A 13,447-nucleotide genomic window follows, 5' to 3' on the forward strand; every position below is an offset into this window, starting at 1 on the left:
GAAGGGGACGACAGAGGATGAGATGGCTGGATGGCATCACCGACTCAATGGACATGAGTTTGAGTAAGTTTCGGGATTGCAAAGAGTCGGACACGACTGAGCGACGGAACTGAACTGAACTGAACTGATGGAACCAGATGCCATGATCTTAGTTTTCTGTATGTTGAGTTTTAAGCCAACTTTTTCACAGTCCTCTTTCACTGTCATCAAGAGGCTTTTTAGTTCTTCTTTGCTTTCTGCCCTAAGGGTGGTGTCATCTGCATATCTGAGGTTATTTATATTTCTCCCGGCAATCTTGATTCTAGCTTGTGCTTCATCCAGCCCAGCATTTTGCATGATGTACTCTGCATATAAGTTAAATAAGCAGAGTGACAATTTACAGCCTTTACATCCTCCATCCCAATTTTGAACCTCTGGTTACTGGATAGCATAAGAAAAGGCAGAGGACACAGACAACTGGGACCTGACCTGATGCTACAACAGCTTTGACTCCGGACCCTCTGTACTTACGCAGAGAGCCTTTTCTGGCTGAACACACTGTGACAGACAGGAATACTGAAAACTGTCAACATCTTTCTTGGAACTGACACCTTGGATGACCTACCAGCAACTTCCATAATCTCCCCAGGAGACAACAGCTTTCACACCAAAATGACTGTTGTATTTCTTAAATGTTAATTTAACATTTAAAATTTAATATAAGTATAAGACAGTGCTGTTAAAAGGCAACAGTGACCAATATAGAGTGAAACTTTTAAGAAGATCTCTAGGCAGACACTGTATGGCTGATATTTTACATAGTGTGTGAATTACTGCCCAGAAAAAACAGTTTCCTAAACATTGCTTCAACATCCTGGTCTGACACTGAAAAATATGGGCCCTCATAAACTGTCTCTCCTTACCTCTAGTATGTGTTAATTTATCTCTGTTTTGGGTGAACTAGAGATTCTTCCCAAAAGGTCTGTCTGTGCAGACTCAGACCTCAGAGAGGTCTGTGTGGGTCTTCTACCCACTTTGATGCGCTTATAAAGCAACCTGCTGTGTCCAGGCTGTTTCTTCCTATTTTCTCTTTAAGGTGTTGAACCTGATTTTATGTTTTCTAGATAAAATTATTTTTCCCTTGAGAAAACTCTGGGGATCAATTGATGACTTTTTTTAGATGAGTGTTAAAGTCAAGTAATGGTGCCAAGAGAAGGGATGGTAGATAAAAGTTGGCTTAGTATTTGGCTTCTTTTGCCCATTGGAATGAAGTGAGTGTTAGAAGAGGGATGTTGTGTCTTGAAGAGATGTTTGTTCAACACCTGCTAGCCTTCGCTGTGCTGATTGGTGGAGGACTCAGGAAATTTCAGTCTGTCTTAGTTCATTCATTTTAAGAATCTTGTATAATACTCTTATTAAAAACTAGTGTGTCTTCAAACCTTATAACTATGTTCTTTAAGAGTGTTTAATAGTTGGTAATGTTCCCATAACTCATCCCAAACATATGGATTTTTTGTTAGTTTATTTTTCTGCCTCCTCCACTTCAGAGTGGGTAACATCTATAAAAGTGCCTGGCTTAGAGTAAATGCTCAACAGACAATGGATAGATCATCAAATGTAGTGCTGTTCCATAATAATTTTATTCACAGGGTGCTTTATTCCATGCTGATACTTATTATGACGTGTGTGAAGAATTCAAGTCAGTTTCTATAATAGGCATCTAAAATTGGCTTCATAAAGAATACTCAATATGGACACCTACCCAGGGAATGAATGAACACACAGAACTTGATGTAAAGTGGTCCCCAGTGGCTGCCTTGCTTTGGCTAAGTGTGTCTGGATTTCCAGGAAAAAAGCTTCTGTCATCATTGGTTATAAGAGTAGGTTCAAGAAGGGTGAGAAATGAGATCACAATTAGTTAATGTTAGTCAGTCATGTCTGATTCTTTTCAACCTCTTAGACTGTAGCCTGCCAGGTTGCTCTGTCCATGGGATTTCCCACGCAAAAATACTGGAGTAGGTTGCCATTCCCTTCTCCAGAGGATCCAGAGGATCTCCAGAGGGATTGAACCTGGGTCTCCCTAATGCAGGTGGATTTTTCATTTGTAAAAGTTTGACTTCTGGAAGAGAATGGCACACACATTGCCTACCACATCTACTGATCTTTTCCCATTGTTTGTCTACCATAGTCCTAAACACTTTGCACATAATAGAAGCTCAATAAATAGTGGTTAAATGAATTAATGAGTTCTTTAAGGAAGCTTTTAAAAATCATTTTAATTAAGCAGCTTTTCTACAGCACTTGAGGAGTAAAGGAGTCATGACCTGGAACCCTCAGGAGAATCTTTTTGGGAAAGAAATAGCAGTTTCAAAGAATGTGTAAATTGTTTCAGCAGAAGGAGACTGATGCCTTTTTATTGAGTCCATCTTTTATTGGTGCATATTTTTTCATGAGTCCCTGTTGTGCCACTTTCAGTTCTCCTGGTTGGAAGATTTGTTCCCCTGTTAGTGTAAGAAAGTTAACGTATTGCTAAGTGCTGTGTGTAGTGATAGAAATCTATTAATAATGCATACATGGAGTTTGACTGGCAAAGTCATCTGCCGAAGAGCAAAGAGCTTTGCACTTGAGAGTAGCTTACCATAATCAATAGTCCCACTCTATTCAATAAAAAATTACTAGAGCGTAAAACACATAAAGCTCAATCAGTTCTCTTTATTTTGGTCGTCTGTTCAGCAAAAAAAATGACAACTTAATTCTTTTCTAGATGCATTTACAATTTTAAAAGGACAACAGACATTATCATAAATTAGTCATGCTGCAGTACACTGATTTTTAATATACGCACATTTAATTTGAATACATTGTGCTAGGGTTTCAATTCTGAGTGTTTGCAAAGCTATATGTGCTTAGTCAAAATCTGACCATTCACTAATGCAATGATTCTTTCAATCTGTTTGTTAGATCACTGAAGATTCTATTCCATGTTGCTTTGCTTTAGATCTAAGCCTTTAGAAGGAGAAAAGAAATCCACACTTTGTAAGCATTTCTAAGCCTTCTGAAAGTGACAAAGCGTGCATTCTAAAGGGCAAGGGTTGCTATAAAACTCTGATTGTCCCACCATACTACTGCTATTAAAATCAGTTTATGTCACCTTAGTAGGATAAAAGTCTTTTAAAAATAGTCACTAAATGTACCTACTTTTCTAATTTGACTTGGTTAATTTAGAATGCCTCTATTCCTTGCTTCAGAGCAATGCATTCATTCCTTACCCCTTCTAGCCTTCCCCCATAAATTTGAAGAATAGTTTGAGTACAGGATTCCTAGGGTTAGACAACAGTACTTTCAGGAAGATAAGCTGACTATCCAGGGGATGAGATTTCCAGGCCTTGAGGAGCTTTTCCTAATCCAGAAATTGTCTCCTCTATTTCTTTGTGGAAATATGCATTCCATTAGAGATTTCTTTCTTTGGTTTAATCTTGATTACTTCTTGTAAATTGCATATACCTTTTCAGAATGATGAAATATTTAATAATAACTCTTAGTATGTGGAGCTTCTCAAGTGGCACAGTTGGTAAAGAATTCGCCTGTCAATGCAGGAGACACAAGAGACCTGAGTTCGATCCCTGGGTTGGGAAGATCCCCTGGAGTAAGAAATGGCAACCCACTCCAGTATTCTTGCCTGGAAAATTCCATGAGTAGAGGAGCCAGGCAGGCTACAGTCCATGGGGTGGCAAAGAGTCAGCCATGACTGAGCAAGCACACATGTGTAACTTAATATGTATCCTGTGATTTATTGACCATTTCCTAAGAGTAGACTTAAATTATGGGAGACATATGAAGAAATTGGCCTGTGAGTTCCAGGTGTGGGAGACAGCTTCAGAAAGCAGAGTATAGAAGTGAAATTCAGGTTTTATTCATTTACCTGATATCTGAGTTCTTGTCCCCTTTCCTGGGCTATTTCAGGTAAGAATTCAGTGCCAAGAAATTGTGCTACTGGTACTTGGGGCAAAGTAATTTGGAATCATTCCTTTTTATTTATTTATTTTATATGGCTACACCTGGTCTCACTTGTGGCATGCAGAATCTTTGGTCGTGGCATACAAACTCTTAGTTGAGGCATGAGGAAGCTCATTCCCTGAACAGGGGTTGAACCTGGGACCCCTGCATTGGGGGTGCAACTGTAGCCTCTGGACCACCAGGCAAGTTCCTGGAATTATTCCCACTTCCCTCTTTCTCTCCCACTTGTGCTTGGTTGCTCAGTCATGTTCGACTCTTTGCGGTCCCATGGACTGTAGCCTGCCAGACTCCTCTGTCCTTGGGATTTTTCAGGCAAGAATATTGGAGTGGGTTGCCATTTCCTTCTCCAGGGGATCTTCCTGACCCAGGAATCGAACCTGCATCTCCCGTATTTCCTGCTTTGAAGGCAGATTCTTTACCCACTGAGCCATTGGGGAAGTCCTCTCCCACCCACATCTAATCATCAGAAGGCTGTCTCCACCTTCACAGAATGTCCAGAGTCTGATCACTTCTCATATTCACTGGGAGTGCCCCAACTGAAGCCTTAGCAGCATGTTTCCTAGAGTAACAAATGCCTCCAAATGTGTCTCCCTTCTGCCACTCCCCTGTACTATGTCCTTCAGTCAGTGGCCAGGATGACTCTTGCACCCTCCTCAGAACTTGATTCCTAGCACATTTGGAATAACACTCATAGTCCTCCCTCCATAGCCTGGCCCCTGCCTGCCTCTCCCTCTTTCTCCTTCCTACGTTGACCTGCTTGTTCCAACTACACTGGCTTCTGAGCTTTCCTACAAAGCGCAAAGCCCTCTCCTTCCCTGGACCTTTGCACATACTCTCCTCTAGAATGCTCCTTGTCCACCTCTTCTTGTTCCCACTGCTTTTTTTTAATTCAGCATTCTGAAGGTTTTCCTGGTCACAGCGTTGAACTAGCTCTCCTCATCCATCTCTCTCTGATGGACATGTTATCTGATGCTGTCTTCTGTTTTGGTTCATTTCTGTCTGTCTACCCCACTAGAAGGTCACCTTTTCAAGGTCAGGGGCTTCGTCTTGGTCATTTTTGTGCATTTTTATTGTCTGAATCCGGACTTGACTTATAATTAGAGTTCAAACATTACTGCTTAAAAGAAAAAAGGAATAAATGCATGGTTGAGTAAGTGATTTGCTTACTATTGGGCAGGCTTATTTCTGTTCCTAGGGAGTTCTGCTTTTAATTCCTTTCTGCCATCCATCTCACATATGTACCTTAGCATTAACTAAAATATTCTTACACAAGTTGTTTCCCTTGGGTATTCAGTGTATAAGTGGCTGACAGTGTGACGTCTCACTAATGGTGAGGTCATTGGAATAATTTTCACATAAAAGGTTGATGGCAGGTTTCCCTAACACTCACAGTAACCAGGCAGCAAAATGGTTTTCAGGGCCTTGAAAAGGCATTAGTCTTCAAAAAATTGTCATTTCAACATTTTGTGGCAACTTGAATTTTTACAATTAGATACATTTATTTGGTTTATATTTTCTTTTTCTTTTTAACTTGTTCTTATCTCCTGAAAACGCTAAAATTTGAGCCTATGTGACCACAGTATTCCTATTCTAATGGCGTGCTGCAGTCCATGGGGTCGCAAAGAGTTGGACATGACTGAGCGACTGAACTAAACTGAACTGAACGGATGATATTCTCAGCAAGTCTCTTTATAGACTTGTTGGGAAGACTACATGAAGTTATACACCTAGATTTGTTAATGCAGTGCCTGTAACAGACTTAGTATGCAGAAAACTTTGATTGTTATTATTGCTTGGGGTATATGTCATGATATCCTAGAAGCCTTAATAAATGAATGCCTTGTCTCTCCTGCTCAGTCAGGTCATGTGACAAGACAAATGGATCCATTCATGAGGAGCTACATTCATGAGGGGCTATGAGGATCGACTAATTGGTTTCATGTCATGGCTGTTTACTTTACTTGAGGCATTTGCACAGTTGGTTTCAAAGTGTTCTTTATGGACAAGAGGCAGAATCTTGGCCTTTGAGACACCTCCTATTTCTCTCTTAAGCAGAAGGACAAAGTAAGACTTGAAACGCAGCAGAGCTGGGTGAGAGAGGGTGGAAAGGCCTGGGCTTTGATGTGGACTTGGCCATTAAAGAGAATGTCCCTGGCAGTCAGGAAGCCAAGTTGTCCAGAGGCTGGAGGGCTATTCCTGTCACAGCCTCTGAGGGAGATAGAAGGCAACATTTAGCTGAGAAGACTCCTTTGATTTCCTATTCTGTCAGATCCTAGAGATACTTTCCCAGGTTGGATGAGTTCAGAATGTTCAGTTTTCCTGGCTTCTAGGTGATTTGTGACTGAACATACTGCATTTGAAAAAATAAAAAATAAAAAAGCAAAGACTGTGAAAAGACCGGCATGTTAAAAAGGAATACAGAAGTCCTTCACTTGTGTGCTTTTTCCTTTGCTCTTGCTAGGTTGGTATTTTCTCTGAGGTAGTAAGCAATAGCAATCATGATAAATGTCTTCTATTTTTTTTTTTTTTTCTTTCTTAGAGAATTTGTTGTTTGGCAGTGAATGGAATATGGGTGTTTTTGGTTAAAGAGCTACCAAGAGGGGTTTTGTTACTTTATAGAAAACCATAGTCGTTAAACTTTTCTTTACATTTATCTCTAAAATGACTTCCAAAATTCCTCCATTGCTAATTCTTATAGGGTCATGATAAATTTATTGAAAAAGCAGTTTATGCAGCATGGCTCATTCCTTTCAAACAAGTGAACAAATTGCTGTGACTCGCTATGATTCTAAATGCTCTAAGTTTCTTTTATGCTCTTTACTGAATTTTGATTCTTGGAGGTAAGACTATGGCATTCCTGGATCCCTAATATTAACTTCTGATAAAATCAATTAAGTTCTCATAAGTACAGTGTTGGGGGTGGGTGTGTGTGTGTGTGTGTGTTTTCTATGTCAGCAGGAGACAAAAAAAAAAAAAAACAGGTGCAGAAGGACATAAAAAAGGAATTAATATTTATTGAACATTTGTTATGTGTTTTGATCCACATTCAGTGTTATTACCCTTATTTTACAGATAGGAAAATAGAACTGAGCCAAAGTCACAAGACTAGTAAGTGGAAAGGCTCAGATTCAAACCATGTCTGTTTGATTCCCAAGCATGCTTGTTGTCCACACCTTTTTGCACCTTTTCCCCACCTTATTTGCTCACTGTATCATAGGAGCCTTAGGGCAGGACTGCATCTAACCTCCTTAATAGCTAGAGAGCTGTTTTAGGGAATCGGTGGGGGGAGAGGATTTGAAATGAGAATGTGGTAACTGTCCAGAGAACCCACCCCTGCCACTCTGCGCCTTGCCTTAGAGTCCAGAGACAAGAGAACTGACCTGCGCCCCGAGACTCAGAGACACAGGGGACAAGCCTTCTGCCTGGGTGACCATGGAGTCTAGGTGACCCCTCTGTCTAGTGAGGAGAAAGAGCTTTGGACCATCACCTCTGGAGAAGGACCGTCTCTGGAAAGACTTCGACTTTTTTCAGTCATTCATGCCCAGGAATTAGAAACATATTATTGTCTATATTCAGCTAGTAAAAGCAGGACTTAGCTGTACACTTCAGACCCTTGTCCAGCTCTCTGAGTGACTTTCACTTGGAAAACCTTGTGAAAATGAAGTCCTGAGGCGAAGGGAGCAGAATCCTGTTACAACAAACCCCACAGGATTATCCAAATTCTTTTACTACAGTGGACTTTTCACAAGACTGATGATCCTCAGCTTTCATGCTTTTTAGAATGACAACCCTCATTATCAAGGGCTTTGCTCACTCTGAGGTATGTTAAGAGATTTGCTTCCTCATTTTGATGTCTGTTACTTGATTTCAGTTTTACTCTAGTTTCTAAAAGGCCAGGGCCTTGGTGAGGTATGTTTATTTTTTAGTGCTATTTTTTTCTTTGTACAATCCCCAAACTGAGAATTTTCCCTAAAATATGAAATGGGACAGCAGATATGAGAATGTTCTTAGGTTTCATTTGTTACTCCAGTAACTAATGAATCTGCTGATACTTATGTGAATTCTGTAGGGTTATATTAACGCCATGGGCTTGAGGAATGCTCTCATAAACCACAAAAGGAGATTCTGTCTGAAATCGTTCTCTAGGTATGAATGTAGTATTATTATTGTTGTCTTATATTCTGTAAGTTGTGTAGAAACTTCATTACGTCTTGCCTCTTATTTGTGTCTATCACTGTGTATCTCAATCAGTTGTACACCAAGAAGATATATTCTATGTCAGTATAACAATGGCATGTCTGTATATGTGTGAAAAAAAGAAAAACAACTCACCAATTAAATATAGTGGTACATGGAAGCTGAGCACCAAAGAATTGATGCTTTCGAACTGTGGGGTTGGAGAAGACTCTTGAGAGTCCCTTGGACAGCAAGGAGATCAAACCAGTCACACCTAAAGGAAATCAGTCCTGAATATTTATTGGAAGGACTGATGCTGAAGCTGAAGCTCCAATACTTTGGCCACCTGATTCAAAGAACTGATTCACTGGAAAAGACTCTGATGCTGGGAAAGATTGAAGGCAGGAAGAGAAGGGGATGACAGAGGTTGAGATGATTGGATGGCATTACTGACTCAATGGACATGAGTTTGAGCAAGCCCCAGGAGTTGGTGATGAACAGGGAAGCCTTGTGTGCTGCAGCCCATGGGGTCACAAAGAATTGGACATGACTGAGTGACTGAACTGAACTGATGGTGAACTCATTTTTAATACATATACCTTTATTCCAGTGGGGTCAAACTGATAGAAATACCTGTATCAATAAGGTTGAAAAGTTGGAGGTAGTTCATTTAAAATAATATACTCACACATTCATACACTGTCCTACCAATTAAAAGAGAAAGCCCAACTTTCATACAAAGTCATCTAAAAGTTTGTGGAATTAAACCCCATGATGAGTTCACTTCCTGGGAATTAAGCACATTTGGTTTCCAGCTCCTTCCTCTAGATTTTTTGGCCATGCCACGTGGCATGTGGGATCTTAGTTCCCCAGCCATGGATCAAACCCACACCTGTTGCATTAGAAGCATAGAGTCTTAACCACTGGACTACCAGGATCCTTTCTCTGATTCTTTACCCTCTTGGAGCTTTAAGGCTGAGACATCTCTACTATTTGTCCGTATTTTCCTTCATTCAATCTTCTGGTCCTGTGCTATTAGCATGATAGACTGCTTACTTTTTCTCAAGGAAATAAAAGAGGTTTATTATTCAAAGCTGGCAAATGTCTTTATCCAGAGGCAAAGATTTGATACTAGAAAGAGAGGTGATTACATACATTTGATGTCAATAACTTAAGTTTCCTGTGTTTTCCTTACTTCTTCTTCTTCTTCTTTTAAACAAATCACACCAAACAGGTATTCCTGGAAGACCTCTGAATGGAAAGAATGCCAAGTCTCTCTCCTTGAGCAGCAGTCCTTCCACTGGCATGAGACGGGACCCATTTGTGGAGGTGGGATCCAGACCCGAGAGGTGTTCTGTGCCCAGAGCACACCAGCGTCCACAGCACAGAGGGCCAAGGAAGGTAGGCAGCCAGTCCTGGGGCCAGATTCTGCTGCTGATTGCCTTGGAAATGCATCCCAATACCATCTCCTCATATTCTCCTCGGGATAATGGACCTTCAGCATTCACAAATTTAAAATTTTTTGCCTATTTGCCAACTGTCCTTAAGTTCTGCCACTTGCAATAGTTAGGAATAGTTAAAAAACACTAGTGATAATAATTTCCTCAATTGCAAAGGATCATTGTGAAAATTAAATGAGAAAATAGACCTAAGATCAGGAACAGAAATGAATGCAACATGATAAGGGGCTAGTATGCTGGAGTCAGCCAGTTGGCAAAGAAGTAGTAACTTTCTTTTTCTTTTTTTTAAGAGAGGTTTTTTTGTGAATGTGAGAACTTCTGCAGACATATCATTTTCAGATATCAAGGATCAATTCTCTTATTGCCAGAGTTTAAATAATAAGAAAATAATAAGGAAGAAAGTAGGGGAGGAAAAACAACTTTCTCCATGGTAGGCTTTCATTAGGTATATACAGTCCTTTTGTTTCAGAGTTTGGCATGGTGATAACATGTAACAACTGAAAAACTGACCCAGATTTACTTAAGTCAATGGATTGAAAAGCCAAGACTGTACAGTAATGCTTCCAGTCTAGAAAAAATGTATGGTCTGTACCAGACACATTGGAGGGGCACTCAGCAATGCCCTCTGTAGAAGTGGTCAAGATGGAAATGCTTCCTTGAGAATGGGCATGTACATTTCTCTACTGTAGAACTTGGTTGGGAGAGAGATGTGAGCTTTCTTATTGTGGAGATATATCCATTTTATCCTGTGAAGTTTTTCATACCAGGTACCTTTTTTCTGACATGGCCTCCTGTCATGTCAGAGGCCGTGGCCATAACCTTCTATGATTCACTGCGTGTCTAATAGAAGGGTCATCTTTACAGACTCCTTAGCATTTGCTTCAACAGTTGAAGTTACAGTGCTGCATTTGTAGAGCAAGAATTATCTAATAGGTGAATTTTCTTCCTTCTCTAATGTCACTTTTGGAAAGTGAAAATTTACACACTTTCTCTCCCAGGATAGATGTGACTATACTTACTTTTCTAAATTTGGAGGAATAGAATTTAGATTAAAAAATTCAAATTTCCTTTCATACCTTCTATTTCACTTTCTCTTTCTTATCCTTTACTATTGTCTACAATAACAGGGTCTTCAGGGGTCAAAACATATATAAGAATTTTTTAGAATTGATATATTATGATCTATTTTCAGCTTCAACATTGAATCTTCTATTGACATCTTCCTAAAGTTTCTTTAGTAAAAATAACTTTCTTATCTTATGGATCAAGTATTTCTAAAGTTTTTTTCAACCTTAGTCTTTCCAGCTTTCTTAATGGAAACATGCTGGGGAGGAAGTTTGTAATGAGGAAGAAATTGGAAGGATGGTGTTCTAGGGTTGGGAATCATATGCTACATGTTGGGAAATGTTAAGTAGGGGAAGGATGTTAAGTGCACATTTAGCAGCCTGTTAAGCCCCAGTACAATAGGCTTCAAGCACCTAAAAAAGAGGAAAAAATCTTAGGACAAGGTACTTCTCAATTAATACTTTGGACATGGAAACAGAAAGTGTTTAGAAAGCCTAAGCTTGGTAACCCAGGTCTTGGGGGCTGGTTGGTGGAGATGCTTAGATGTGGGGACAAGATGCATACCCAGGGATGTATGTGATGAAACCATATATTCATGTAGAAATTTGAATAAAGTAGTCGAACTGTTGTTGCATTGGAAAATACAGGACGGCCACATTGGATTAAAGGCATGGTATAGCTTACTACTTATATTTGTAGTCATTAACAAAGGTCTGATTTTGTTGTTGTGTGGAAGTGAGCCAGAAATATTATTTATTAGTTTTGTTTCTTATAAATGCTTTCATTTTCTACTGTTATCATTTATGGATTGTTGTTTAGTCACTAAGTTGTGTCTGACTCTTTTGCGACCCTGAGGACTATAGCCCACTAGGCCCCTCTATCATGGGATATTTCAGGCAAGAATACTGAAGTGGGTTGCCATTTCCTCCAAGGGATCGTCCTGACCCAGGGATCCAACCTGTGTCTCCTGCATGGCAGGCGTATTCTTTACCACAGAGCCACATGGGAGCCTGTCATTTATGGATATACCTTGACAAATCTGGCAATGTGAAAATGTCTTCTTGGCTCAGGTGAAATAAAAGAAAACAACTGAATTGCAACTATAAGAGACCAAAGAGCGTGTTTGCCTAATTAAAGAGGCAGAATCTAAATATTTCTAACCTTTCTGATAATGCAGTAACAAACGCCAAACTTGGTAACTTTTCTTTTTTTTTTTTTGCATTTCCATTTTTGTGAAGATCAGCTTTTTTGTTTTGTTTTGTTTTTTCCCATTATTGTGTCAGATTTTGTTTTGAAGGGAGAGGGACATTTAATGGCATTGATTTTGGTAAACTTTTCTCAGTCACAATTGACTTTCCCACCAGGTTAGGTTTACCTTTGGATCCAGAATATTCTGCTTACTTTTTGGAGTGGAATTTCTTGATTCTCCTTCCTTGAAAATCCCACCATCCACTGTTAACTAGCTGCTCTGCATTCCAAGAACCTGATCTTAGAGGAACCTACAATCTTCAAAAAATAAATAAATAAATCAGGTTTATTTCCAGGATCTCTCATGAGATAAGATGCAATAGAATTTCTAAATACCAGAAGAAAAAAAAAAATTGAAAAGGCTACTAATTCTCTCCCAAGGTTCTCCGAGTCTCATTCTGGATGGTAAGGCTGAATTAGGACTTCAGTGCAGTTCTGTTGCCAGCGTATTCTTGTTGATGCCCAATTCTCCATTAGACCTCAGTTCATCCTATGTGTAGTAGTAGTACAGTAGGGCATATTTACCTGGTTCTGCTATTCACTGACCATGTGGTATTTTAATTGCAGCCAAATTAATGCTGCAATATTGAATATGAGAAGTGTTGCTAGTAATAATAACAAGCCAAGCCAATAGTAGTAGTAATAGCCAAGTCAATGTGTGAATCAAACTATAGCAGAGTATTTATGATTTTGTTTACCAGTTGCTGGAGAAGGAAATGGCAACTCACTCCAGTGTTCTTGCCTGGAGAATCCCATGGACGGGGAGCCTGGTGGGCTGCTGTCTGTGGGGTCGCTCAGAGTCGGACATGACTGAAGCGACTTAGCAGCAGCAGCAGCAGTAGCAGAGAAAATTGTATTTCTCTTTTATAACTCAGAAGCACCTGCAAGAGTGATCTTACCTATAAATCTAAACACTTGGATTTGTTGATACCATTTTCTTCTTGCCCCTTTCTAAGGTGAAATTAAAACCACTCAGCCTATATTCAAGAGTCATTTCTCAGATGGTAAAATGTTGAAACAAGGGACATACCATCATTAATCTAATAGAGACAGGGAAAAATGTATTTCATTCAATACAGTGTGGCCTAGAGATTGGCATATCAACAAATGTAGGTTGAAATAGCACAGAGATATAATGTTTTTATATGGTGAATAAAACAAAACAGAAACCTAAAAGCTAAAAAAGAAAGACTAGAAAAAGATACTGGTGTGGTGGCAGTTAAGCAGAATATTACCTAGATATTTTCCCATGTTTTAGATTTATTATTTGCCATTAAATGGACTCAACTACTTCAGAACGGACACAGTTTAGCTTTGAGTTGTTAACTATATTTAGTTAACCACTCCACACCAGTTAAGAATAAATAGTTCTTGAGAGTCCTATGTCTTTATGAACTAGGCCCAGAGTTGGCATTAAGGCGGTACAGGATATGTCCTAGTTTTAAATATGCTGGTTTGTTGAGTAAAAAAATCGATGACAGTCACCCATGCATTTTTTTCCC

General features: G+C 39.5%; 1 protein-coding gene across 1 annotated transcript in view; it reads left to right on the forward strand.

Annotated features, from left to right (window-relative positions):
* Positions 1-13,447, forward strand: part of THSD7B (thrombospondin type 1 domain containing 7B) — an 828,580-nt gene that overhangs the window by 230,659 nt on the left and 584,474 nt on the right. Inside the window, exon 4 of the mRNA XM_065927840.1 lies at positions 9,407-9,573. Within this exon, the coding sequence (XP_065783912.1) occupies positions 9,407-9,573 (167 nt within the window). The remainder of the gene's footprint in view (positions 1-9,406; positions 9,574-13,447) is intronic.

The sequence above is a fragment of the Muntiacus reevesi genome, chromosome 3, assembly GCF_963930625.1.
Source record: "Muntiacus reevesi chromosome 3, mMunRee1.1, whole genome shotgun sequence".
Taxonomy (NCBI): domain Eukaryota; kingdom Metazoa; phylum Chordata; class Mammalia; order Artiodactyla; family Cervidae; genus Muntiacus; species Muntiacus reevesi.